Consider the following 27,453-nt stretch of genomic DNA (forward strand, 5'->3'; position numbering starts at 1 on the left):
CACACTAGAAGGTAATCTGGCACTTTTAGGAACCCGATTTGCCCCTTTTCGACAATCGCCACTGTGAAGTGTGTGGTGTGACGTCCTGGCCGAAGCATCTAGTGTGTGTGAAGATTATAAGATTCAAAATGGGTTGAATCTGTCATTATGTCTCCCACGTTTCTTTAAAACCAGTCACGAGTTTGAAACCCTCTCGTGTGCAGCAGCTTTAAACTGACTGACAGAGCTGTGTTACAGTTTGTCGTGATTGGGGCTAATAATTGTAATGATAAGAATTTTTATTTAGAGGTACTAATCACGCATTTATTAATACACAGAGGCTTTCAGCAACTCTATAAGTGCTTCATCTTTCCAGAATGCTTCTATTATAACCGTGTTAATGAGGTCTTAATATGTATTAATATGGAGCACTGGGAAACTCTCTTATCTCCCAGCATCCCCTGTTTCATTAATTCATAAAAGCACATTTGCAAACTTTGATTAAATCCCACTTCTCTTCTTTGCAAAGATTTATTTGAGATTATATCTCTTTCCTGTGAAACGCCTTGACCGCGGTTCCCGTCTCGAGCAGCGTCCACAGGAACCTCCAAATGAGTTCATGTTATTTAATGTAATGGGTGTCACCGCAGTTTTCCCGCTAAGTTAGGCCTGTTATCTATTTGTACCTGAGCAAATAATAAAAGGTGGAAGCTAATTTACCGTGCTCAATGAGCGGCACATTTCACAGTTCATTTGGCTGTTCCCCCCCCACGTTTGTAATTCCAACACTTACTGCGCTGAGGCAACAAGGCAGACATTTGGATAATGCACACTGTAAAAAAAAAATTCAATCAATATTCAAATTATGTTTTGACCACGTCGCAGTTCAAGTGTCTATGAACATGCAGAATATTTGACCTTGCACCTGAGACAAACCCATTTGGCTTCTTTCCACTTCCAGTCTATATAAGCTTGTAAAATTTCACTTACTCTTTGAAAATGTGAATAACTCTGACTTGTACTTGATCTCTGTGGCTCTTTAATACGAGAGGCCGCGCAGGACGTGATGTATTCTCGGCCGCTCACTTGAAGTTATGCAAACGGCTCCCCGTGGATTTCATACCTCTGCCAAGGCCAAACAATTTCATGTGTTGAGCTCTTATAATAAAAAAGGAAGTAGTCTGATAAAACTCTTACAGCCGTCGTTTGCTTATTCAGGAAAATGTCGAAAGAATGCCCCCGAAAAATCTCACAATGTTGAGGAAAGTGAATTCCTCGATCTTCCCCTTTTAACCCGAAACTTAATGGATTCTTCTCCGACCCAAACCCCACGTCGCCATCAGCTTGGATGCACGGAGGTTTCACACTTCTTTGCAAAACCCTGCTCTCAAATAAACCATCAGACACAGTGAAAACAAATCCACCATGGGGGAGTTTATCTGTGTTTTTATATTTCAACAATATTCATTTAACAATGTTCAGTCTGTTCTTTCCTTTTAATGTCACACATGGACTGTTCGTGGAAATCGGTAATTAAATCAGCCCTTTACAGGTTGTTGTAGATGATGATGAAATGACAAACAGATTTTCCATGAAGACTAAACCACGAGGGGCCGTACAGGACATGGTAACATATTCCCTTCCTCTCACACGCACACGTACATACTACACATGTGTAGCCCTGGTTTCTGGTCGGGTCACGTCCTCTGGTAACACGCAGGTTGGTCTCATGAATTAGCACCGACACGACAGGACGGGTTTAACAGCCAACTTTTTAATCTCTCAACCGCACGTGTTCAACACCGACCGTTTACAACTGTCCCCATGGAAACACGGGCCGGTAGGAACCGAGAACAGGGAGAATGTAAATAAAAACACCTAAATACACATTAAAATACATAAAAACTATAATAATAGTGAAATATGTTGTTATATAATAAACTTTCCCTTACACAACTTAATATGCAACAGAAACAATGTATGAGTAAAGAGACACGTACAGTACATAGATTTTGACTCACGCATATATTCTCAAAGCCTTTAACTGAGAGCTACTTTGTTTTAGGATATTTGCTGATATAACTGTGTCTATAGTGAACCATAAACAAAAAGAATGAATTAGCTGAAGACATGAACATCAATCTGAATACGTCGCTGCTGCACTAGCTTTGTGGTACATTAGTCAATTTCTCCCTCTGTCACCTCCTTTATTATTTATGCTATTTATTATGGATTCCGCCGAACATCTGCCCTGAATGACGCCACATGTCGACCACAGCGAGTGCATCTGGGAACAGAGTGCGGCCGCTGAGGGAAATGGTCTCAGTAATCCCAGTTTAGCGACATCACCTCGGCCCTGAGTCTTTGACGGACGTCTGCTCATCCCGGGTTGACAGGAGACATAATTGAGTCCGTTGTGATTACGCAAGCCTTGCTGCCTCCATTTAGTCTAAAAAAATGTTGTGCCCTGTCTCCGTTTCGCCAAGTTTTGATGTGAGGTCAGCTGGGAGCTCGCCGCTAACCGCCGGACGCGCGGCGCTCTCCTGGTCCGACACCTGCTCGCTACGCAGGCAGCATGTTTGGTTTGGACTCGAATTTCCCCAGTGTGCGGGGGGAGCTGGAATTATGCCTCCCAGCTCCTGCTTGAATATGTGTGTATCCGTTGGGTTGTATCTGTATTTGTGATGTGCCTGCCTTGTGTGTGTGTGTGTGTGTGTGTGTGTGCGCACATTGGATATGCGTCCACTGGCGTTCATGCAAGAAGACAGTGGGTAAGACTCCCCCGCCCTCCGCAGCCCTCTTGCTCAGTTGGATCTCACTCCCAGTTCTGTCAGGCGTCTGTTGACATGTCCTCAATGTGACGTGCCACCCCACGGCGAAGGAGAGGCACAAATCAGCCGGCTCCTTCCTCAGCGTTTTGCCCGAGCACCACCCGGAACCGGCCACCGCGACCTCTGCCCTCACGAGTTAAGCAGATAGCCTCGCATTAGTCTTAGAGATGGAGCCGAGGTAATCTCATGAAAAGGCTTCACTTGGTCTTCAGCTGATTATGTAAAGTGTTTCCCCAAAAGCAACAAACGGCTAAATCTGGTCTCTTCTTGCAGCTCTGTTGACGTCTTTTTTTTTTTTTTCTCCCCTGCAAGCTTAATTATTTTCTGAGCCGAAGGGCGTTATTTCATTACTGATTCATATGCAAATCAGAAATGATTGTTTGGCATCAGGTTTCACCGGCGCTTTCGTTAATACATTATTTAATCTCCATTACCACATGTTGTCTAATAAAAGTTGGATGAATTGCTTTGCAAAGTGCATTTTGTTGGTAGTTAGACGACAGTAGCTAAACGCATGTTAACCCTGGAGGTCAGCTCTGTTTCCTGACATGTAATTAAGTATAGAATCAGTTCCTGGAAACCACCTGACACTCTGGATGCCTCTGGCAGTGGTTTGACACTAACGCTGCGTGACAGTGGCAAGTGACTATATCGTGCATAGTGAACAATCAAATGCATGTACGGTACCACACTGCTTGTTCCGTCAGTGAATGTGGTTGGATGTCGTTTGTTTGAAAAAACTGTATGAAGGCTCTGCAAGTGACGTTTATGATGAAGATTAAAACACAATCACTGTTCATAAAGATGGACGACATGATCCTCTTGATCGCCCCCTGGTGGCTGGCTGCAGTATGTCACAAACCCCACCTCCTCCAGGTTAGTGGTTTGGACATGAGCCAAACTAAAGAGTAGAGAGCGTTAAAGGTGCTATCTTTCACAAATGGAGGAAGTTGCCTCTATAAAGCAAGTTGGCAACAAAAATTTAAATAATTATCTATAATAATATATAATTGCAATAACATTTTAATCAATGGCAGTATTACAAAAGTTTAATATATATCTATCACGCATGTATGTGTATTGATGGTTCCACAGCTCCGCACCACGATCACTACTGCGCAGACACAGGCTCCAAATGACGTCAAAAGCACAAGATGGCGGCGCCTGTATACAACATATTTTAGCTTTATTTTACAACAGGAGGAAGTGGAGACGCGTCGTCCATCTTAATTCAGTCCATGCGTGAAACACACATTTAAGGCAGCTGGATATAAAGTTAAATAGTCCGTGATAAGTCACACGTGCTGCTCAAGCAAGTGTGCGACTGGAAACAGCAGATGTGACGAAGACGCCGCAGCCACAAGTGCACGGACACAGCAGAAACGCCACCAGGAGGAAGGGGTTTCCAGCCTTTAGCTGCATTAGCAACTTTTTCACATGTGGGTCATGGGTGCAGCTGAAGGATGAGGCTGCAGTGTGTTACGTAGAACATGCACAGAGATGCTGCACACACACACACACACACACACACACACACACACACACACACACACACACACACACACACACACACACACACAGAGCCCGTCTCTCCTGGGTTCAATTTAGTTATCATCGTCACGGCATTATAGCGCTTCCACGAAACGGATTAGTCGCCCCAGATTTCACAGCTCTTCAGCGATAATATAAACATGAAGGTTATTATTCTGTGTGAGCACGGCTGGAAATGTGCACATCCAAACATAGGCGGGTGCTTTTCACCTGATGTTTTTGATTAGCATGTGCGCTGGCAGGCTCAGAATAGCTTCTTGAATGTTGCGGTGTCCCAGTTTGAGAGGAATTGTGATGAAAATGCGTATTAGGCAAGAGGCTTCATCTTCGTACCACAGAAACACACGCTTCATTTATAATGTTTTCTCACTCTAGTGCAAAACCATAAACAACAAATGAATCCCCCATCCACTTTCCTATATTATACACTCACCACGTCATGTATTGAGGGAGTTTGTGTCGTGTTATGAAGGTGATGGGCTGCACGTAGCCTCCAGAAGAGCTTCAGTGCTACTTGGCTCAGATTCCCTGGAGTTGTGGGATTCCACTTGAGGGATCAACACCATTTTTCTGAGAAGATATTCATTTGTTTTTGGCTGATTGTGATGAAAGGTTTTCTCCGAGGTCAGGTTATGCTTGAAAAGAAGCAGTGCTACTCTGGCATGTAATTTAAATTTGACGACATTGGTGTTAATAACTATTGTATCATGGCAACAGGAACAGCTCTCACTCATAGGGGAAGGAGAGATGTGATGATGAGGATAACGACACACACACACACACACACACACACACACACACACACACACACAGTTGTAGGGTTTCACTCAATTGTACTGAATATATTCACTAAGTGCAATTGTGCATTTTACTCAATCTTACAGTGTGTAGTGTAATTCTGACATTGTAAAGCTGTAGGTGGATTTAGATAACTTTAAATTGGTGCAGGCATCTCCTATAGGTTTATATTTATGGTCTGTAAATGCCATATATGATAATTTTCATGCAAATAAAACAATTTAATCTCTTGTCCTCTGAGGATCGGAGAATTGTTATCCAGAAGGAGACCACTTCCATTAAACGGGAAATCTGTCACTATGAATTGCTCTGTATTGATTATCGGGGATCTTTCTTTCTTAGGGGACCCAAGTATTGATTATCAGTGACTGTTCCTTTTGAAGGGAAAACAAAACAGCATAGAAATGCCCCATTACAACAAAACAGAGCCATCAGACTCAATGATTCATTATGTTCACCCTCATTTACTCTCTCTAAATCGTCATTGTAATACATAACAATACATTTATTGTTTCCTTTTTGTTAATCAATCTATTAATTACAAGAGGTCGATATCACTTCTCAGCCGACCTACTGTGTTACACGGACAACTGGGTAATATTGGGAATATTGGGTGAATTCTGCAGTATTCTTCTGAGAGCTTTAGTATTTTTCTACATTACACCTTTCAAAAGCAATAAGTCGCCCACATCCGTCTTCTGTCACGGACAGAGTCACAAATCAAAATTTCCATTCTCTTTAAAAAAAAAAGATAAGTCCGGGGTTTGGTCATTTTTCACAATTCTCTGTGATCCCCGTGGAAACAAGAGGATACAAAGCATAAGAAATAGAAACTCCTGTTGCTGTCCACACGTATGATCCCAGAGCGATTGGTACATATGAGTTCTCATTAGCCGGGGAAAAAACACATTGTATTCCACCAGAAAATCCATTTGTTTCCATGGTGACGCTGTCCTCCCTTGTCCAATTTCCTCGGCTGCTTTTTATGGATAGCTTTATTGAACTTTATTAAAAAAGAGGAGAGGGAGAATCGAGTCGGTAATTTCCCACTCTCTGTAATATCGAGGTCTGCGGAGGTTGATCACACGGAAAAGGCTCAATGTGATCTTTTACTCATAGAGCATTTTTATCCTCTAAACCACTTACTGTGGTTTGACTCCCGGGCAATAAATTAACCTCCACAATCAGGAATCCCTCGTGTGTGTTTCCACTCTCTCCACCACATTATCTGCTTTGTTTTAACTATACAATTGAAAATTAGCTTTCAATTCAATTGCAAACAACATAATCTGTTCTAAAATGTGTTGTGGAGTTGATATTTTTCTGTTAAGCTAACATTTAGTCGTAGCTCTCTGAATCCAAAATAAGTCCGCAAATCCCTCGACAGAAAGTTTCGTAACATCTTTTTAGCTACGTGTGGTAGTAGCTAACTTTAGAAATTAAAATTTTGTATTTTTTACTGTTTATAAAGATTGACGAAATTACAGCTTCTCCAAAGTGAAGCCAAATCATCTTGATTGCCCCCTGGTGGCTGTCTGCAGTGTATGTCATTAACTCCACCTCCTCCATGTTAGTGAATGGGACATGGACCAAAAAGTCAAGGTACATGTCAAATAATTTTTGGCTTCTGTCATTTCAGGTAGTTCTTATTACAGTGATATATGTTCAAGTGTTTTTTCTGATTCTTGATTGACAGCAGAGACAGATTTGCGATTGCAGATTGGCCGAACACACACTACTCTGCAGGCTCTGGCGCCAAATGACGTCCAAACTGCAAGATGGGGACACCTGTATCTTTTAGCTTTAGTTTTGCACAAAAGGAAAAAAAGGAGATGCATCGTTCATCTTCATATACAGAGTACGACAGATGTGACAGTCAACAGGTCTTTATGTAAAATAGCTTTTGGTGTCACACTTCTGTAAGATTTAAGATTAGAGATTAGCCAATTCCTCAGAGATCATGAAAGACTTTTTATATCTGATCCAACTGTAAGTAAAACAGAGAGGAGCTGTCTCCTTTATCCTTGAATCTTACTGCATGCCTCATGATGGATTCAACCTTAAGCCATACAATAGCAATCTCAGTGGTGCCATGGCCTTTTGTTACGGAGTCAAAGCCAGTGTCAGATCCATTCAGTTCAATCTGTTTCCTTTAAAGATGGAGGGACTCCTGAATGAGTGCATCCGCTTTATGAGAAATGGGGAAGAAGGCTGTCCGGCTCAGCTATTTCACAGTCAGAACTTTTCTATTATTTTATTACTGCATTTTAATAATTAAACGTCGACATTAATCCATCATACGAGATGTCACTGGGTTTCAAAAATACACACAGGTAAAACTACAGCGGCTGAAACGTTTCCATCTCATGTCCGTCACTGAAAAATTTGAAATTACACATGACAGACTTGTAATCTCGAGTCGTTTTGGCTGAGCTGAACATAAAAAAGCTCTCTCCAAACCCCACAGTCACTGACGTAACTTTAAAATGACCTTCCAATTCCACGCTCGGCTGCATCTTCACAAAGCCGGGTACACTTTTTTTTTTTCTCTGAGGTCTTTGAACAAGCAGCGAGCGCCTCGGTGACAGCTCTGCCTGAGACAAACAACGCCCGGCTTCCTCTGGACTTAATGCCTTTAATTTGTTTACCTTGATCAAATAGACCTCATCACTGGAGGAATTTGTCTCCACACTGTGTTCGGCGGCTCCGGAGCTATAACTCCACACGGTCACTCCATTTGTCAGAGAGACCCTGACAGTCAGCCTAATTAGTTTGGTTGTGACAAAGGAGCTGTCTTGTGGAAACCGGGAACATCAATCCATCCATGTGGGCATATGTTTTCATAATGCAGCGATACAGTGAGTGGAAATGTGCCTATTAGACGTCAGGTTGAAACTGCATCTATGACACAGACTAATGATCCGTTTGGTCAAAGAAGAAAAGCTTTAGAACTGGGCTGTAAATGTGCTCGTCAGATTGTCATTGTCAGTGTTTGAATTGAGCTCGTTTACAATTCATAAAGGAAACGCTTTGCTTAAGCTGTCGTTTGTTGATAAAGTAAAGATATGAGGCCTGGCTCCTTATCTTGCTTGGTGTTGAATTACAAATATGTGTAAACTAAGATGGTCTCCTCTTCCTCCTATTGTACAAAAATGAAGCCAAAATACTCCACAGATATGGGAGCTGCCATCTTGTGCCTTTGAGCCAGATTCTGAAGTAGTAATTGTGGAGTGGAGTCACGATACGCAGGCGCTCCACTAATTGCATCAAGTCTCAGCTGTCAATCATGATGTTTCAGACCCCCCAACTTTGCTTTTGTCAAAGAATGCTCCATTTGCAGCAATTACAGCATTGCAGACCTTTGGCATTCTAGCTGTTAATTTGTTGAGGTAATCTGTAGAGATTTCACCCCACGCTTCCTGAAGCACCTCCCACAAGTTGGATTGGCTTGATGGGCACTTCTTGCGCACCATACGGTCAAGCTGCTCCTACAACAACTCAATGGGGTTGAGATCTGGTGACTGCGCTGGCCACTCCATTACAGACAGCATACCAGCTGCCTGCTTCTTCCCTAAATAGTTCTTGCTTAATGTGGAGGTGTGCTTTGGGTCATTGTCCTGTTGTAGGAGGAAATTGGCTCCAATCAAGCGCTGTCCACAGGGTATGGCATGGCGTTGCAAAATGGAGTGATAGCCTTCCTTATTTAAAATCCCTTTTACCTTGTACAAATCTCCCACTTTACCAGCACCAAAGCAGCCCCAGACCATCACATTACCTCCACCATGCTTGACAGATGGCGTCAGGCACTCTTCCAGCATCTTTTCACCTGTTCTGCGTCTCACAAATGTTCTTCTGTGTGATCCAAACACCTCAAACTTTGATTTGTCTGTCCATAACACTTTTTTCCAATCTTCCTCTGTCCAATGTCTGTGTTCTTTTGCCCATATCAATCTTTTCTTTTTATTGGCCAGTCTCAGATATGGCTTTTCTTTTGCCACTCTGCCTAGAAGGCCAGCATCCCGAGTCGCCTCTTCACTGTAGGTTGACACTGGCGTTTTGCGGGTACCATTTAAAGGAGCTGCCAGTTGAGGACCTGTGAGGCATCTATTTCTCAAACTAGAGACTCTAATATACTTGTCTTCTTGCTGAGTTGTGCACGGGCCTCCCACTTCTCTTTCTACTCTGGTTAGAGCCCGTTTGTGCTGTTCTCTGAAGGGAGTAGTACACACCGTTGTAGGAAATTTTCAGTTTCTTCGCAATTTCTCGCATGGAATAGCCTTCATTTCTAAGAACAAGAATAGACTGGCGAGTTTCACATGAAAGTTCTCTTTTTCTGGTCATTTTGAGAGTATAATCGAACCCACAAATGTGATGCTCCAGATACTCAACTAGCTCAAAGGAAGGCCAGTTCTATAGCTTCTCTCACCAGCAAAACAGTTTTCAGCTGTGCTAACATAATTGCACAAGGGTTTTCAAGGGTTTTCTAATCATCCATTAGTCTTCTAAGGCGATTAGCAAACACAATGTACCATTAGAACACTGGAGTGATAGTTGCTGGGAATGGGCCTCTATACACCTATGTAGATATTTCATTAAAAACCAGACGTTTCCACCTAGAATAGTCATTTACCACATTAACAATGTATAGAGTGTATTTCTGATTAATTTAATGTTATCTTCATTGAAAAAAACTGTGCTTTTCTTTGAAAAATAAGGAAATTTCTAAGTGACCCCAAACTTTTGAACGGTAGTGTACATATCTAGCACTGAGCATAAATGAGCCTTATCCTGGAGGAGACAGGGTTTATGACCTTTACTGCAGCAAGATGACATGGCTTCATGTTTGGTGGGGGGTTGTCGTCCATCTTTGTTTTCAACACATGGCTTAATTCACTCCCCATACATGAAGTGAATTGAATGCTGAAGGCAATTTATTTCCATCATTTCACCAGTTTGTATGATTTTTTATCATTTCATGTATTTTACTATGCAGATCAAAAGCAATCATTTTCAGCCTTTCTTGAAAATGTTTCCCGGCTGCAGCCAGACAGGACAGTCGGGGGGGGGAGAGAGTCATCCATCATTTAAGAGTCATTTTAACAGCCAGACATTAAAGTTGGTGGCTCAGCGTCTCCTGACATCTCTAAAAGCCACTTCGACATAATCCGGAAAACACACAAAAAAATTACCAGTTTCCTCAACGACTTTTTGGCCCCTGGCTGACTTTAAAATGTTCTTTAACATCGCTCCCTTGGGGTTTAGTTTTTTTTTTTTTTAAATGCACCGTTCACACATTCACACACAATCTGAAATCCTCTCTGCCTCTGTTACTGCTTCTCTGCCAGCTGCTCCTGTGTGTGTGATTTATTTTTGAGATATTAAAGCGTCAAATATTCATGTAATTAAATATTAATAGATACGGATGAGTTTTGTCAAAGTGGCTTCACAGAATATCTGAGTAGAGCTTGTGTGTGTTTGTGTTTACGTCTGTGTGAGCACAGCAGAGCGTTTATTACTGTTTTTATGTCACTCAGTATTTCACAGAGAACATTTTTATTTTCCACTATATTGACCTCTTCCGCTCGGAATAGCATAATTCTAATTATCTTGTTTATTCTGGAACACGCTCCTCAATTATCTTTTTGCTCTTGACCTTTAAAGGGTCATTTCACCCAAATTACCAAAACAATTAAAAACAAGACTAAACCGAACCAAGTGTAAGGCTGAAACATGCCAATGTGCAACATTCAGAACTTAGTTGAAAAGTCTGCTGTGGAAGAAATGTGAATGACTTGTGGATGAATATTTGCAGCCTTGTATGATGCCCAGCTCGTCTTTGCGGGACAGTTCTTGTGACACTAAGAACGGTTTGTTACAAAAATCTTTCTGGTAAAAAGAACCCCCAAACGTTATGAAGGAGCGTCGGATAACTTCCACGTACGGAGGCTTGGGACGTCCAATGGCGACCGAGGGCTCGGTTCCAACTCGTCCATTTGCCGCCTGTCTTCAAGGTCTTCAAAAGATGAAAGATAAAGGTGCTAAGTTGGTGATTGTTCCCCTGATAAAATAGACACTGTTCATGCTAATTCCATGCAACAGGCCAGAGAGGAAACACTCATCCAGTGTATATAGTTTCACATTTAATTTGACATAATTTGAGATGTTCAGAGTGGAGATAAATGGAATTTAGTTTTCAAATTCAAAAACTTAAAAACTAACCTCAGCAAAGTCTGTGGATTGTTATGTGAACATTGTTTCCGGAAAGAAGAGTCAAGTTTTTTTAGATGTCAACTTCAACTGACACAAAACAAAACTCCCTTCACCACTGTGGCAGCAAAGGTCTCTGCGGCAGTTTGTCTGAAAACCAGAGTAAACGGAACCAGAGATAAATGCAAGGCTCGATACCCCCAGCCCAGGAGTGTAAGAACATCCAGGATCACGAGTGCAGAGATACCGACCCAGAAAAGCACAGAAACATCTTAGAAAGAAAAGAAAACTGAAAGTGACATTTTAGAGCATATTGCTCAGAATAACTTTTTCCATCCCGCATGTTGGAAAAGTGGAACCGCGGCCACATCAATCAAATGTGCAAGAAAAGCTGTCAAATCTGTCAGTTTGGAAACAGCAGGTCCAGAAATTACCATTTTTATTATTTTATTTCCACAGTGAAAATATTCAGTGCTGAACCATAACCAAGCATGGATGGGGGGGGTGCATTGTTGCCTTATTCAAATCCAGGTACATGCAGTAAACAGTACAGAGACATGCAGACAGTCACAGGTTTTTGTGTGTTCCGTAGTTTCACCTCTATATTAGTGTGGGTGGTAATATCATGCAGCAGCCGCGCACTGCAAATGATCACAATCACCACTTCACTTGACCTGAAACCTGGAGGTAAACTGCTGTAGTCTTTCCTCTCTTACACACACAAGCTGCAGCATTTGCACCGAGGTGATTTCACTCCCCGCAGAGAGGAGATTGGTAAAGCTCTCAATCTTTGGAGAAATCGCTGCCGGGTTGCAGAGAAAAAGAAGAAACCCTTTGTAGCTTTGCAGCTCCGTCTTGCAACTGGCGTTTGACGTCGATAGACCGACTGCAACCTGCACGGCGGCGTTTTATTTTCCCGGTAAGAGAAGCTGCTGCTGACTTCTCACACTAAGGTTAATATTGATTCAGCCATTTCCCGACAAAGATGATATGGGCAAAGAGAGTCAATGTTACTTTTTCTCCCCACCTTTTGTTTATTTGCTTTGCCGAGTCTCCGACCTGAGATTGCGAGCAGATTTCACCGCTGTGAGGCCACGTCCCAGACTGACTAATGTGCTCCATGATGGAGAAGAAGAAAAATCTATTTTCCATTCATCTTTCTCGGCCCCAAAAGAAAACGTGGCACCGAAAATAGAAGCGAGCCTGCTGTGCTGATGCAGTGCAGGTGGTAATGGACATTAACATTCATAGCCTGCCTTGTTTTATCTGCTCCTGTGCACCTTGCTGTTCAGCACACAATCACTGTAAATGTAATGAAGTCTCAGCGCCTCTTCACACAAGGAGCCAGTTGTTTGGGTTTTCTTCTGTTTTTTTCTTAAATTTGTTTCTTTCGTCGGCGTCGTGCTGCATTTGAGTGCAGTAGTTCTCACCGTGGGTCCGTTGTACTGTGGCTCATTCAGACGAAATCCCACGGTGACGATGGACCCTTCGCTGAATCCGTCGGCCAAACAGCGATTGTCCAATCATAGCTTGTTGCAGGCCCGTCGAGCTTTGGATTTCCCTGCATGTTGAAGTGGGGGTTTGTGTTTATAGAATTTGGAGGGTTTGTCAATTAGATTTTTTTCCCCTAGAAAAAGTCACTTTATGGATGTTTGAGTAAAGATACATTTGTCACAATATGCTAGTTACAGTGTTGAAGCACAATCAAAAAAAGATGCTATCCAATCATTAATATACATGGAACATATATATGTTAGATGGAGTGTTTATCTCCACCCAGGCTCATCAGTCCCTTTATAAATCTGCATTTTAATTTACTAGATCCTGGTTTTTACTTGGCTTAATTGCACACACTCATAGATGCCAGTCTCGTAAACATCCCTTCATTTTCTTCATCAAGATCCATGAAAATATCCCCCCCACTGATTGGGATCCACACCAAAATTGTACGGGTTGTTCCCTGATTCATTCTGCATCCTCCCACCAAGTGTCATGGTAATCTGTCCAGAGGTTTTTGAGTAATCCTGCCAACTGACAAACAAACGTAACTTCCTTGGCAGAGGGAAAATATAGTGACTGCACTGCCTATTAATTGCCCTTTGATAGAACAACACCAAACCCTGATTGAAATGCCGTTTTTAAACTGTCCAATAAATTCTCTATTTATTATTTATTCAGCTTTTACCTTCAGACAAACAGGAAAGAAAAATGATATTTCAACTCTGAGACCAAATTTTATCTTCCAAGAGCAATTATAACATATTTCAAAATGTCAGAGCCGGCGGTAAATTACTGAAGGGCTTGTTGAGATAAGGCTGTTCTCCCCCGGAACGGCGGCTGGTCAGTTATCTCCAGAGCCAGACCGCGAGCGGCTGAGATGATCGGCCGGTCTTCACGTGGCAGGGAACTCCTCCATACTCCAAATCTCCTAACAGGCTTCATCTGGATAGAGTGACGAGGATTTGAAATATTAATGGTGGGGCAAAAAATGAGATGAAATCTTAAATCAGTCTTTCTTTCCCCCTCCTCTGCCTCCATCTTTTATAACTCGCACATTTAACAGTTAAACAATTTATAGAAGCCCAGAAATTAACAATGATGGATGTGCCATAACTAATCCCAGCATCACTTTCAGCAGGTAGTTCTCTCTCAGCACTGAGCACAGAGCTGCGCTGCTGTTTTTATGGCATATTTTACAAATTGCATGCGTTTTGTCAAATTGAGCATTTGACAGGACGCACGCTCATTCATGTGAATCGATGTGGCAACATGCCGGGGCTGGCTGCCACGAAGGAGTCATGCAAAAACGAAATCCTGCGTGGTTTAAAATCCTGCAGAGCAACACAACGACTTTTATTTAAACTTTTGGAGGGAAAGAGAAACAACAGGAACTGTAATGTGTTTTTACATCTGATTTATTAATAATTGAATGTTAGCTTCCTTCTTCTAGTTTGATGTCATGCATGTAGACATCAAGTGCATATTTAAAGGCTTTTACAGGGTTTTTCAATTAAATATGCCATCGATGGTCATTGCAGTCAGAAAAATGAGAATCCCCTGAAATCAAGAATATATTATTTAAAAAAATTCATTGTAAACCGCTTAATGTGCTGTGTTAAAATGTCTCAACATGCCTAACAACAATAAACAACAAACATCAATTACAACCCGAAATGATTACTTCAGTATCATGACACTTTTTAAACATGTCGTATATAAATATTTTGCCACAGCTTCCGAGTTGTGATGTGCTGCGTCCACTTGATTATGTGCTCTTCCGAGTTTGGCTTGACCAGACAGGTAGAGACACAACTGGGTCAGTCAGCTGCGACGGACACGCAGCGTAATACATAACCACAGCTGTCCATGAGTTCCCCCCCCCGCGTCACTGTCAGCCGACGTGACAGACGCGGCGGAACCAGCAGATCCTCTCCTCCATGTTGATAAACTGCACTTTACAAGCTCGCAGCGTCGGAATTCAGCTCGGACATGCAGCCTGTCAGATACACTACGCATTTGTGTGTCAGTGTGTGTGTGTGTGTGTGGCTAGCAGGCAGAAAGCCAGCATGACCCAACTTCAGCTTTTCAGCTTTAGTGCGGGGCTGCAGACAGCTGTGCCACAAACACGCTGCTGTGGATCACCGCGAGGGCCTTTTTATTTAGGTCACATTCTGTGCTTCAGCGGCCAACAGAAGGGATCTCCGTCAACTGCAATGAATACCTCTAGTCTGACACAGCCCACTTTTTTCTAAGTGCCCCTGCAAGAAGTGGACACTGTGCGTGCCTGTGTGGTTTGTACTAGTGTGTGCGCTGCTTTGTGTGACTTCACTCCTGTGGCCTCAGCATATTGCAGCTGGGGGAGGGGATTGACCATTATATGTTTTTCCCCCCCCTCCCCGAACAACACACGACTCATATATTGGCTTAGTTCTCTTCCAGATCCTCCACAGACGGGGAAATTGCATGAATAATTCCCCCCAATTTTTTAATTAAGCCAGCAGCCGGTTTACTGGAACGTCAAAGAAAATAATAAATCAGTCTCTCCCTGCATTTGTGCACGTAAATACATTCAGCATGCGCCCTACACAGTGTCCTCTAGTTATGTAAAGAACTGACATGATATTTCATCCCGCCGCTCTGTCTCCCTCACTTTCTCTTATCGTCTCTCCCTTCACTTCCTCCCCCCCCCCTCTCTACCTCCTCCTTGTTTTCCTCTTTTTATATTTATACATTTACCACATTGGCCTTTGGTAGCGCATTATAAATCGCAGTAATGAATTCCCAGGCTCGACCACGGCGCTGTCACCGAGCTGCAGCGCCGAGCGTGGGCTCTTATTAGCTTCACCTCCAGTCCATTGGAAACGGTGTGGGTTCAGCGGCTGTAGCCAGTCGCAGCTCCAGATGGGTGCGGGAGGCAGTTTAAGGGCGCTGATGGATGCCATTGTTTTCATGTCACCATGTAAGGGAAAGGTCGTTTATTGCCGGTTGCCTTGACCGGGCCAGGGTTTTACCGGCCAATTAGTTTGGCCTTAGCCGAGAACTATGGAGGGAAAAGCGTTTGATCGGGCTGTGATCATTTGTGGTCTTCGCTAGTGAGGGATGTGCATGCACGTTAAGCAGGTGTACTGTAAAGCAGAAAATAAAATAAACGCACTGGATTGAATTTAAGAGGCTGCACGAGGCAGTGTTGGCGAAATCATTTGAGGGATTATGGCTGCATCCACACTGCTGTGTTTTAAAACCAATCACTGTTGTTATGTTGACACCCGTCGTCCACGCTACTACCACAGGTTTAAATGCCTAAAACAGAGAAGTTGGAAAAACGCTCCAGACCCCATTTTAGTTTAAGAACTCAGGAATGTATCAGCGGCGTAACTTCGCCACCCGTTCACTTCCAATCTGTGCGAGCGAGGAGGCAAATTAAATACTTGCTTCCTGTGGTGAAGCCAATCACATCGTGGCTCCGAGTGGAGTTCAACTTCGACCCACGTTATTTGCGTATGTGTGACTGTGTCTGGACGGGAAGAAAAAATGACATTTTACTTCTTGATTGGTTACCAGTGGTTAAGGCAAAACATAAACACGTACTGATGGTAACCTCGACGTCGGTCCAGGTAAAGAATACCTTCTTTTTATTTGTCACCTACACCAACAAAAAAAAAACGTATGATGGATGTAGCCTGAGACTCTTCAGGATATCACCAATATCACACCACCGTTTTTGCTGGGTCACACTGATGTTGAACAGTTTCAGCAAACACTCGAGCCGGAAAGACATTTGAACTCTCCTTGATATCTCGTCTTCGTTTTGTTTTCCTCAGTCCCCTGTCACTGTTTCTCCGAGCGAACAGAACGGTGGCGGAGGAAGCTGCAGGATAGATATGGATGTCAGGGACCACATGCCAACTGGCTGCTATATTTAGAGTCGCTCTTTCTTTTTAAGTTTTGAAGGACAAAAATAAAAGGTTGCAAGAAAGAATCGGCTCAAGTCCCAACAACATCAGGAAATGTCCTCATCGGTGAAATGGTGCCAAAAAGCATCTTCGTCAAATTAAAGCCGAACGAATGCACCACACTGTTTTTTGAGTGTATGCAAATATGAGATATTTATAATTCTCTTCTCTCTCTTCTTGTTTGTTTTGTCTGTTCTTCCTCGTGGCTGTGTGTTGCTCTGCAGAAGTAGTTTTGGGGCCTGTGCAGACTTCCCGCCGCAGCAGTTGGATGTCGACGCAGCCACGATGACAATGAAAGGCCTGTCCAGCAGCCGCAGTCACCATCACACGGTGACCTGTGACCCCTCTTACGACTCCATGACCCTGGGGCACTCGGATCGCCGGCCCTACTTCCTCAACCCTGGCGAGGCTCATTCTGCTGACCACCCTTGCTACACCCAGCGCAACTCCTTCCAGTCCGAGTGCAGCGCCTACCCTGATCTGGCCAGTTGCACCTTCCCTCGCAGACATTACAGCTCCCACCATGAGCTCAAGGAGGAGTGCGGCGCCGTGGTGCCTTATACGGGGCAAGCGGGAAGCGTTAAGGGAAGCGGAGGAAGCAACAACCGCATCTCCTCGAACCTGCTGGAGCAGTTCGAGTGCCAGGCTCCAGTGCGGCACGAAGGCTACCACACGCTGCAGTACAAGCGCACCGCGGTAGAACACCAACGCAGCGACAGCCCCGGTCGGATCCGGCATCTCGTTCACTCCGTCCAGAAGCTTTTCACCAAGTCCCACTCCCTGGAGGGGCCGTCGGGGGGAGGAGGGAGCGGGAGGATGAACGGTAGCAAGTCCAGTCCTGACGACCCTCCCTCGTCCTCCGGCACCCTGAAGCACAGCAAACGCAGTAAGAGCAAGGACCGCTCAAAGTCTGAGCCCAAGATGCGCACCGCCATCTCAGGCTACTGGAGCTCAGACGACACGCTCGACCGAGAGATGTGCCTCTACCACCATCACCACGGGGGGACAAGTGGAGGCCTCCCCTCTGGGGTCATGACTATGGGGCGCCACCCTGACAAATCCCAGTCGCAGTACTTCATGGAGTCCTACAACACTATCAGTGCCCACTCGCTCAAGACGTCGCGCAGCAACAACGACGTGAAGTGCTCGACGTGCTCCGGGGGCAGCGGCGGCGGCGGCGGGCTGCCGCTGGTGAGCTCGCTGGACGGCCAGGTGCAGCTGAAGAAGAGCTCGTGGTCTTCTACGCTGACGGTGAGCAGAGCACGAGAGGTCTACCAGAAAGCCTCAGTCAACCTAGATAAAGCTCTAGTGAAAGCCGAGCAGGGACGCACCTGCCACTTCCTACAGGTAGGACAGTTACCGCATCCCCACCACCAGCATGTCATGCTCCATGCATCATCCGGCGGCAGCTGCTCCTCCATGCCACGGTGTTCCTGCATGTGTGTGTGCGTGTCTGTGTGAGTTAGAGAGATGGATCAGGGAGGCGCTGGTCCATGTCCCGTCATGTTCCAGTGTGTCTCGCATGATCATCGCCCTCATCTTAATCCCTCGTATCGTCATGAACCAAAATCATCACTTGTCATCTACGTGTTGGTGCCGACGTGCATGGAAACAGTCACACTCGTGAGCAGGTGGATGTTTATGTTCATTACCTCCTGTGCTGCAGAAGTCACAGGATACTGTGTTTAGCATTCAAACAGGAAGCTGATTTTATATCTATTTTCTGACCGGTCAGGTTCATGTAGCATCACCGCAAACCAGCATTTATGTTGTCTTTACAGTACACAGGCCCAGAACGGCTGAATCAGAAACACCCATCTTATCAGCTCTCAGAGCACAAGACTTACATACAGCACAACTATGAGATCAGAGCGAGAGAGAGCGAGCACATCACGAAAGGAAAAAGAAAATGCACCAGTCCCCAAACTCAGTTGTCACACGTACTCAGAGACGCACAAGGACACACACTCACTCACATCAGCCCACATGATCCTGCTTCTCTTGTTCTGTGTTGGAGAAGATAAACGTGTTTCAGATTGCATACAGGTCCTCTCATCAGGACAAGCTCAAAATATAAGCCTGAGGGGAGGCATGGAGAGTAGAAGAGAGAGAGAGAGAGAGTGAGTGTGTGTGTGTGTGTGTGTGTGTGTGTGTGTGTGTGTGTGTGTGCGCTGCAGGAAAAGGACCAAAGAGAGCAAATAAAGGCAAAAGCGGACGGTGTGAATGGGGGGGAAGTAAAAGTCATAAAGCGAGAGTGAGGGAGCATAAAAGACAGAGGAAGTTCTGCGTGGCCGTGCATTTTAACAGGCCCTGAGAGCGGAGCGAGCACATCAAGGAAGGATGTTGCCGTCGCAACATTTCTCCCACTCCAAAAGAGCCATTGCTTCTATTCTAGAGAGACAGATGGAAAAACAGGCTTTCAAGGAGAGAAGCCTGACAAGTAAGTTAAATTCTGAAGCCTTGCAACAAAGACCCGACACGTTATTTGCTTCCCCTACTTGGATGGGGCTCCTGTAATCCAGCGCTCACACACACACACCTAATTTAATCTCATGCATTTAGGCAACATTCACAGGTTAGAACATCTGAGATATTCTCTCCTCCACTGCGAAGGTAATAGGATTAAAAAGCGTGACTTCATTTAGTTTTTCTTTTTTTTTATGGCTTTTTTTTCTTCCTCAGTCGCAGTAATTCAATTCTTTTGACGTCATCGCCGACCCAATCTTTCCCGAGATGCTAACACACTGTGTGGTTGCCCCTGACATCAAGGTCAGCTTGGTTTCCTAGCTACACGCTGCTCTGTTGAATGATTCTCCTGCACTTTCTTCTCGCTCTGTATCTCATTTCTTTTCGCTTCAGAGCTGGTGCCCTAACAGCCACTCACGTCGGGGACTGCAGCGGTTTCGGCCGAACAAAACTCCCTTTGTTCCCCCCCACCCCCCGACTCTCTCCATGTCTCTCTCTCGTTTAGATTGGGGACGGGAGATAGTTTTGCATCCTTTTTTTATTTTTTACCTTCATTAGTGTGTCTGGAAAGTCAGGAAAGCAGACGGAGGCCGGGCCACTGCAACGTTTTGTCAGAAATAATTAATTCCTTGCATTTGATATGCCGCATGCATCACAGGACAGACAAAAGAAGGCCTCAGGCACTCGCAGGCTCATGGTATGATCAAGGCCGACTGTGCATTGATACTAGTGCCATTTTTTCTTTTAAAGGCATATCGTGCACTGTGTGATACCGGTGTTATATCAGAACAGGGCAGGAAAATACTGCAGCCTCCCTGTGTCTTTTTTTTATTTGCCGGGTTTATCTTTATGACCTGTAGGACGACCTGTGTTCGCTCCCCTCTTACCTTATCTCACTTCATCTCCACAGGTGCCTCAGGATGACTGGAGCAGCTTCTCTCCGCTGGCGAAGGAAGACGAGATCCCGTGCCGGCGGATGCGCAGCGGCAGCTACATCAAAGCCATGGCGGAGGAAGACAGCGGCGACTCGGACTGCAGCCCCAAGCCCTCGCCCAAGGTCCAGGCGCGGCGGGCGAGTTACCTGAAGGCCACGCAGCCGTCTCTCACGGAGATGACCACGCTGAAGTGAGTGTGTGCTGAGGATGAAGTAGTTTCTATATTATTATATTTACTTTTTTTATGTCTCTGCACCTGCGACACCCAGTGGCAGGAGGTGTTATCTTTTCGGGTTGTCTGTTCATCACATTCTTGAGGGAAAGGTTTCCAAATTTGGTACAAACATTCACTTAGACTTCACCTTCATGCAGCCATGAAATGGTGAAAGACAGGGGGCAGAAGTCTTGTGCTGCAGGGAGCCGGGCTGTGATCGATTAGCGGATGTGGCTACTAGTCGCACAAACATGCACACACACCCCCGTGTACGGTAAGGGCAAGTGCTGCTGCCCGGGAACCACTAATGACTTGAATTTGGCCCCAGGTACTTCATCATATAACCCAACCGCAGTGCTGCACACTGGAGATAGAGGACGAGGCAGCTGACATCTTGTTTTTACACTGTGGGAACAAGTCTGTGTTACACTCCGCCATGATTAAAGAATCAGCGTTGTTGTTCCGTATGTTCCGGAGCCCACTCTCTGATCTTTCCTTCCTCGTGAAGAGTCGCTCCTGAGAAGCTGTGCGGTTGTTTTTCTACGCTCAGACGAGCGTAACCTCCTTCCTCCTGTTTAAGACACATAGTGCACAGATAAAGCTCCTATTTAAGCAGTGGGGATTATTCCTGGCAGACAAACAAGCTCCGAAGGAAAAAATTACGCTCCCTCACTCACCGACAGCAAATTTCCACAAATTAGTTTATTCCTGGCCTAGATTGTATCGTGTCATTTTTGATATCTCACCGAGGACAGACATCCTCATTAATAGGTTCACATCTCCTCGTCTTTCTGCCTCTCCGCCCATGGTCGTCGCGCTCAGGACTTTTATTTGGAGAAGAAGAAAGCGACAGATGGAAGAAAGAGGGGAGGGTTAAAGAGGATATTAGACAGAGCAGACGGAGAAGAAGAGGTTCAGGAATCATTAAGATAAAGTGCGTTTGAAGATGAAGAAGAATGGGAAGAGGAGAGATAAGAAAAAGATGAATCTAGATTCTGCAGCAGGAATCAGCAGAGGGCTTCACACAGCCTTTATTCCTGACTGACAGAGGAGCATGTGTTCATTAATGTCACTTGTTCCACGGATGGACACCCTGGGACAGGCTGACCTCCCCCCATAGGTGGCACTGATTACAGCCCGACTCTGCCATTCACGCTGCCACAATAGAAATCACTGGTGCTGCCTATAATCAGCCCCGCAGGGAAATCAAGAGCCGAAGTGGATAGAGACGATGCTGTAGGTAGATACTTCTTTGACTTTATTCTTCCGTCACAGACTCCCGGTGGCTGATGCGGAGGATTCACACAAATCTCCGAGGCTCAGGATATACGTTGTGATTTCTTTTTTTGGCTTCACAGATGAAACCTTTTCATCTCAGTCATCAAGCGAGTGTGGTGCCCCAGAAAAAAAGAAATTGGGATGTGCTGCGTGGGGAGAATCGAGAAGAGACATAAAAAAACATGAAGGGCGCATCAAGACCAAAAAAAGGAAAACAGGAGTTGTAAAAACTATCAATAGAATAGTGTGAAAAGTTATCAATAGATTGGATGTTGAAAAGATGTATTTTCTATTTAAAAACAATTCTGTACCAAGCCACAGTTATTTCATTGTCAATTTCCATCTTAATTATTTGATATTTAAAGATATATGTAACCAATCTTCATTGATAAAAAAATGTCTTTATAGACATATCCTTTGTCCATCTCTGATACAACTTCCTAAAATGCTTCCTAGGAAAAACCCACTGTTTAGCCAGTCAGCTGATTTTTCCTTCCACTGTTTTTATTGGTCGCTCCTAATTTATCACGATTATTAATTAATGTTTGTCGCATAACATGAATAAAACTTCAATACCTTTGTAGCCGTGAACACGATTTGAGCGTGAGGTAGATTTCATCAGCAGTCGTGGTGAAGACAACAACTCCCATGATCCCATTCAGCTCCACGACGTCGTCAAACCAAGTCTTCATTTGTCTTTGACATGAGAATTTGGTTTTTTTACACTCAGTTGTCTTGATAACCACAGGAACTTAAACTATTCACAGTCAGGAACAAAGGAGGAAGTAATGTGACCTTATTATTGAGCCATAAAGTCCCAATTGTGAGACTTTAACGTGGGAGGTTGTTGTTAATTTACCGCTTCTCAGTATTCAGCATTGTTTTCGATTAAAATGAATCAAAATCTTTCCAAAAGCCACAACCAAACCGTATTAATAACCATTACTTAGCGGCGCAGTGGTACAGTGGTCAACACCATCGCCTCACAGCACACTGTGCATGTTCTCCTCGTGTCTGTGTAGGTTTTCTCCATTTTGTCAGTTGATGTGGAGCAATCATATCTGGTTTACACGGTGACATATTGTGAAATAAATAAATGAGATGGGGGTTTTTTTCTTCTCACTACACTATGATTAAATTGCTATTAGCTCATCTGTCGTTCGATTCCCCCCTGTTTGTCTCCACTGTCCTCGCTCTCCTTTCTTCCACCCAAGAAAAAGAATAATCCCGTTTGCTTGGCTGTGGAAACGACGCTCTATTTTTAGGAGGAAATGCATAATTAAAGCAGACCTGACCTGGAGGCTGCAGAGTCAGACTTGTGTGTCTGTGTCTGTGTCTGTATACAGTGTGTGTGTTTTTGTGTGTGTGTGTGTGGATGAAATGTCATATGAGAAGGTGAGAGCCGGGGTGTGAAATACACGTTGTATTATACTTTGATTTGATGATAGATTTTCGAAATCTGCGTCGTATTCGTCTCTCTCTCTCTCGCTGCACTTTGTTCCCTCCGAGTCGGTTTAGTAGGTCACAGTGTTTGTCAAGAGGAGCATGAGTCAGCTTTTTTAGCTTTTATTCCCCCTGATTAATGGATTGTTTAGCTCGCACCAAACTGCTGCATCACCCAAACACACACACACACACACACACTTCGCACAACCACACACATGCACGTCGGCGTGAAGCATGCTGAGAGATCTGATTGGAGGCAGGTGAGAGCTAATGAGACACCTATTCATCTTCCTCGGAGACGCGAGCAATTATGTGTGTGTGTGTGTTTTGTCGATTTGTACGTCGAAAGAAATTCCATCTGTGTGTTCTCACTGTACGCTGCCTCACAAAGTACAAGGTGCTTCAAGGGCAGACTCCCTGAGCTACTGCCAGTGTTTCTCAGTAGTCCTGTGCTTGTTGATTAGATAACGGTGTCTCCTGAAGCAATTGTGGATTGATCCATATCTCTGGGTTCGCACACGCTGCCAAGTACTCTGCAAATTCCTTCTCTCACCCTCTTTTTATCACTTAATCTCTCCCTCTCGCTCCCCCGCTCCTTTGTCTCCCTCTCGATTTGTTTCTCGCCGTTCAGCCAAGCTCATATATATATATTTTCTCTCTCTCTCTCTCTCTCTCTCTCTGTTTTTTTTCCGTGCAGGATTTCCACGGAGCACTCGCCCAAGCTGCAGATCCGGAGTCACAGCTATCTGCGGGCGGTGAGTGAGGTTTCCATCAATAGGAGTCTGGACAGCTTGGACCCAGCAGGGCTGCTGGCCTCGCCTAAATTCCGCTCGCGAAACGAGAGCTACATGAGAGCCATGAGCACCATCAGCCAGGTTAGTGGCACCCAGGGGCCCGAGCCTCTCTGCCTTGGCCCTCGCACGCCCCCTGTACCTCTGCTGTTATGTCCAACGAGGTCATGCAGGGGGGGGGAATCCCGTCCGTAGTCGTCCTCAGGCCTTGAATTAACAGGATTATCAGGTCACCACCCGGCGAAGAACGACGAAAACCCCCAATCTCCCCAATTAGCGTGTTCGTCTGCTCGCTGTCATCTGGAGCTCGTGTGATCGCAGGTCCCCTCCTTCACCCTAATGTTCTCCTTCTGCCTCGCCATACGTCAGGAAGCAGAACCACCAGCTTACGATTCTTCAATCTGACGTCTGCTGTGTGAGAGATGAAAAACAAGCATTAAGATGCAGCCATGAGAGTTTTATGAATAACTGAAATATGGATCAACACCAAATAATAATATAATGATAACAAAAATATAAAATAAATAAAAAGAACATGTTAGGATTACATTTAAAATTAAGTTAAATAAAAAAGTTTTCTTTTAAAGAACTGAACTAGCTTCTCTGGTGATGAGCGTTTGCCAGGAAACAGTCAACACTGTGTGATTGTCACGTCTTCAACAGAATATCGGTCATTTTGGTTTTTGAACACAGCTTCACACTCTACATTCTGTGGAGTGACAGGTGAGCTTAGCTTTACCTTTTTTTTCGCGAGCTCCCTCTCCAAAGCCCAGGGGCAACATTTTGTCTCGTGGACTGAACGATCGCCCCCTTGAGACGTCCCTTCGAGCCCCGGTGCGCAGCAGGCCCAGAGGACGGTGACACGCTGGACCTGGCGTCTACAGAGACGCCTCTGAACAAGAAGGTGCTGCTGGGGTCTCTGTCTCACTCACTCACTCTCATGTTGAAAGTACAGAGGCTCAAAATCCGAGGTCCACAATCCTTTCTGACTCCAAGCTCTTCAGCGTAAACTCACACTTGTTTGACCCACAGACTGAATATAAAGATGGACGACACATCTCTAGAATATCCTGGATACGGGTGCCGCCATTTTGACGTCATCTAGAGCTGGAATCTGCCGCAGTCTCAGCTGTCAATCATGACGTTTCACCCTGTTCTTATAGCACCAAAAAATGTATCCAAACCAAACTGACCAGAAAAATTTACATCTAAACGAATCAGTGTGTGAGAAAAATGTATTTAATGTGAACTTTGAAGTTTGAGTTTGGTCCTTATCCCATCCACTAACATGGAGCACTGTAGCCAGCCAACAGGGGGCGATCAACATGGATCGGCTTTACTTTTGGGGAGCTGTCATGTCGTCCATCTTTACGTACAGTCTCTGGTTTGACAGTTTACTTCACTGACAAACACCCGCACTCTCAGCTCTGCTCCGTGGCTACATCCCATTCCTCTGTTTTGCTTCCCGTGCAGACATTTTGCAAACTTTGATGTAATTGGATCAGAGGCTTCAAGGAATGGAATGGAGCTTCAGGTTTATCTGCCCTCACGCATCCTAATCTCCACACATCCATCTCACAAGTTTACCCCCCCCCCCCAAGAGTTTTCTAAGTTTTCTTATTCTCTTCCTTTAGACCCTGTTTCGACCCTGTTATGAAACACAAGCTGCACTCGCCGATGACGTAGTGAGATTTCCTCGAGTCTCGTCTCAAATCCCAGTAGTCCTAGTTTTGACACTTTCTTCTTCTTACCTTTTAATAAAAACACTTGTAGTTTTTCACTCTGCCCTTTTGAAGTTTTTATCCCACAGTGGTTCCTCCCCCTCTGCATTGCTTTTTCTTCGATATACTTCTCTGTCAATTGTGTGCAAAATTCCCCCACGTGGCTTAAAGCTTCACAAGATGGCGTGGAAGTAAAAGTCGGAGCAATCTGAAGCAACGTGCACCAAGCTGCCGTGTAGTTGTTGAATCTATTAACTGTTTTCTATTTCTGTGATTTTAGTGAGTTTTTACATAAAACTTCTGCCTAGCGAAGCTTTAAACTGGGGAATAGCTGTGTAACAGTGAGCAGCACCAAGAGAAGCTTCTAGTCAATAGGCAATTCCCATGTTGCACCTGTGGATTTTTATTTTTCACTTTTGTTTCTCCCCGTGCATGGTCACATATCCTCCTGTGTGTGTGTGTGTGTGTGTGTGTGTGTGTGTGTGTGTGTGTGTGTGTGTGTGTGTGTGTGTGTGTGTGTGTGTGTGTGTGTGTGTGTGTGTGGTGTTTTTACTTTTCATCTGGGTGTGTGCGTGCACTTGCCGTATGTCCGCGTGTGCCCTCCTCCCCCCCTCCTCTGCAGGTGAGCGAGGTGGAGGTGAACGGGCAGATCGAGGCGGTGTGTGAGTCGGTGTTCAGCGAGATGGAGTCGCAGGCGGTGGATGCCCTGGACCTGCCCATGGCCGGCTGCTTCCGCATGCGGAGCCACAGCTACGTGCGTGCCATAGAGAAGGGCTGCTCGCAGGAGGAGGAGGAGGCCGCCGTCGCGGCGGGCCACAGGAGGAGCCACTCGCCCCCACGCACAACCACCACGGTCAGGACCATCCAGAGCAGCACAGGTCGGTGGGAACATGCACTTGTGCTCGTGAACATGTGAACATGCATAATCCACAGCGCATTATGAATTAATATGTGTGCTGTGTGTTTAATTTATGCAGCATGTGTATAGTGTCAGCAGAGAAAGATAAATAAATTAGAGCTGCAGTTACTGCAGAGGGAGATTTATCCCTATACATAAAGATTGGACAATGCCAACAAATCAAATTTTCTCATTTTTATTTGATTTACCTTGTTAAGCTGCTCTCTGAGTTGTTCCACTTTGCAAACTCGGACCCAAACCCTCGGCTTTTTTATCCATCTGACCCAGTTTTCCTCTCAGATACAATATGATGAATGCAGAACTGTGTTTTTTTTTATTTTCCCACATAAGCTTATTCGGGCTGTAAAGCTCAGTGGGTCTTATTTTAGCCCACTTGTGTGCCTCATGGTCTGGAGCGCTTGGCTTTCCAGCATCACTGCATGCAGTATTGATGCTGAGTGGTGCTGGCATCCAGCGCTGGGTGCCTCTGCGTTCCCCGATGCAGATCCAGACGTCATTCCTTTACACCGTGCACGTTGAGTCATCGTCGCCTGACGCACAATGGCTTTCTCCTCCATTCCTTTTTAATTATGCCAATTAAACGACAGCGTTTGCCCAAACCTAGCTGACAAGGCTACAGGCGGCTAATTAAAGACATTTACTGCAAATTGAGAGGATGGCAAAACTAGTTCAATCAATTCAAAGGGCGTTGAATTGACTCAGAGCAAACATTTATATAATGCTGTTTAAAATTTGCTTCAACTCTCTCTCTTCTTCTTCACGACTATAACATCCGTCTCCAGTTATCCAGTTAGTGAAAGGAATCAAAATATGAAGTTGCACCCGAATCGTTTTACGATCAAACATCTTATTGACAGTTCAAGC

The 27,453-nt window shown here is 44.7% G+C and overlaps 1 protein-coding gene across 7 annotated transcripts in view; it reads left to right on the top strand.

Moving 5' to 3' along the window:
- LOC118098480 (disks large-associated protein 1) overlaps positions 1-27,453 on the top strand; it is a 94,805-nt gene that overhangs the window by 36,325 nt on the left and 31,027 nt on the right. For 4 of the 7 annotated variants that reach the window (XM_035142320.2, XM_035142321.2, XM_035142319.2 and 1 more), the window contains 4 exons: positions 17,044-18,166; positions 20,196-20,410; positions 23,856-24,033; positions 26,293-26,548. In XM_035142320.2, coding sequence (XP_034998211.1) covers positions 17,105-18,166; positions 20,196-20,410; positions 23,856-24,033; positions 26,293-26,548 — 1,711 coding nt within the window. In that variant the 5' untranslated portion in view covers positions 17,044-17,104. The remainder of the gene's footprint in view (positions 1-17,043; positions 18,167-20,195; positions 20,411-23,855; positions 24,034-26,292; positions 26,549-27,453) is intronic. The other 3 variants (XM_035142324.2, XM_035142323.2, XM_035142322.2) reach the window with 3 other exon arrangements.

This window comes from Hippoglossus stenolepis, chromosome 19 (assembly GCF_022539355.2).
Source record: "Hippoglossus stenolepis isolate QCI-W04-F060 chromosome 19, HSTE1.2, whole genome shotgun sequence".
Lineage (NCBI taxonomy): Eukaryota > Metazoa > Chordata > Actinopteri > Pleuronectiformes > Pleuronectidae > Hippoglossus > Hippoglossus stenolepis.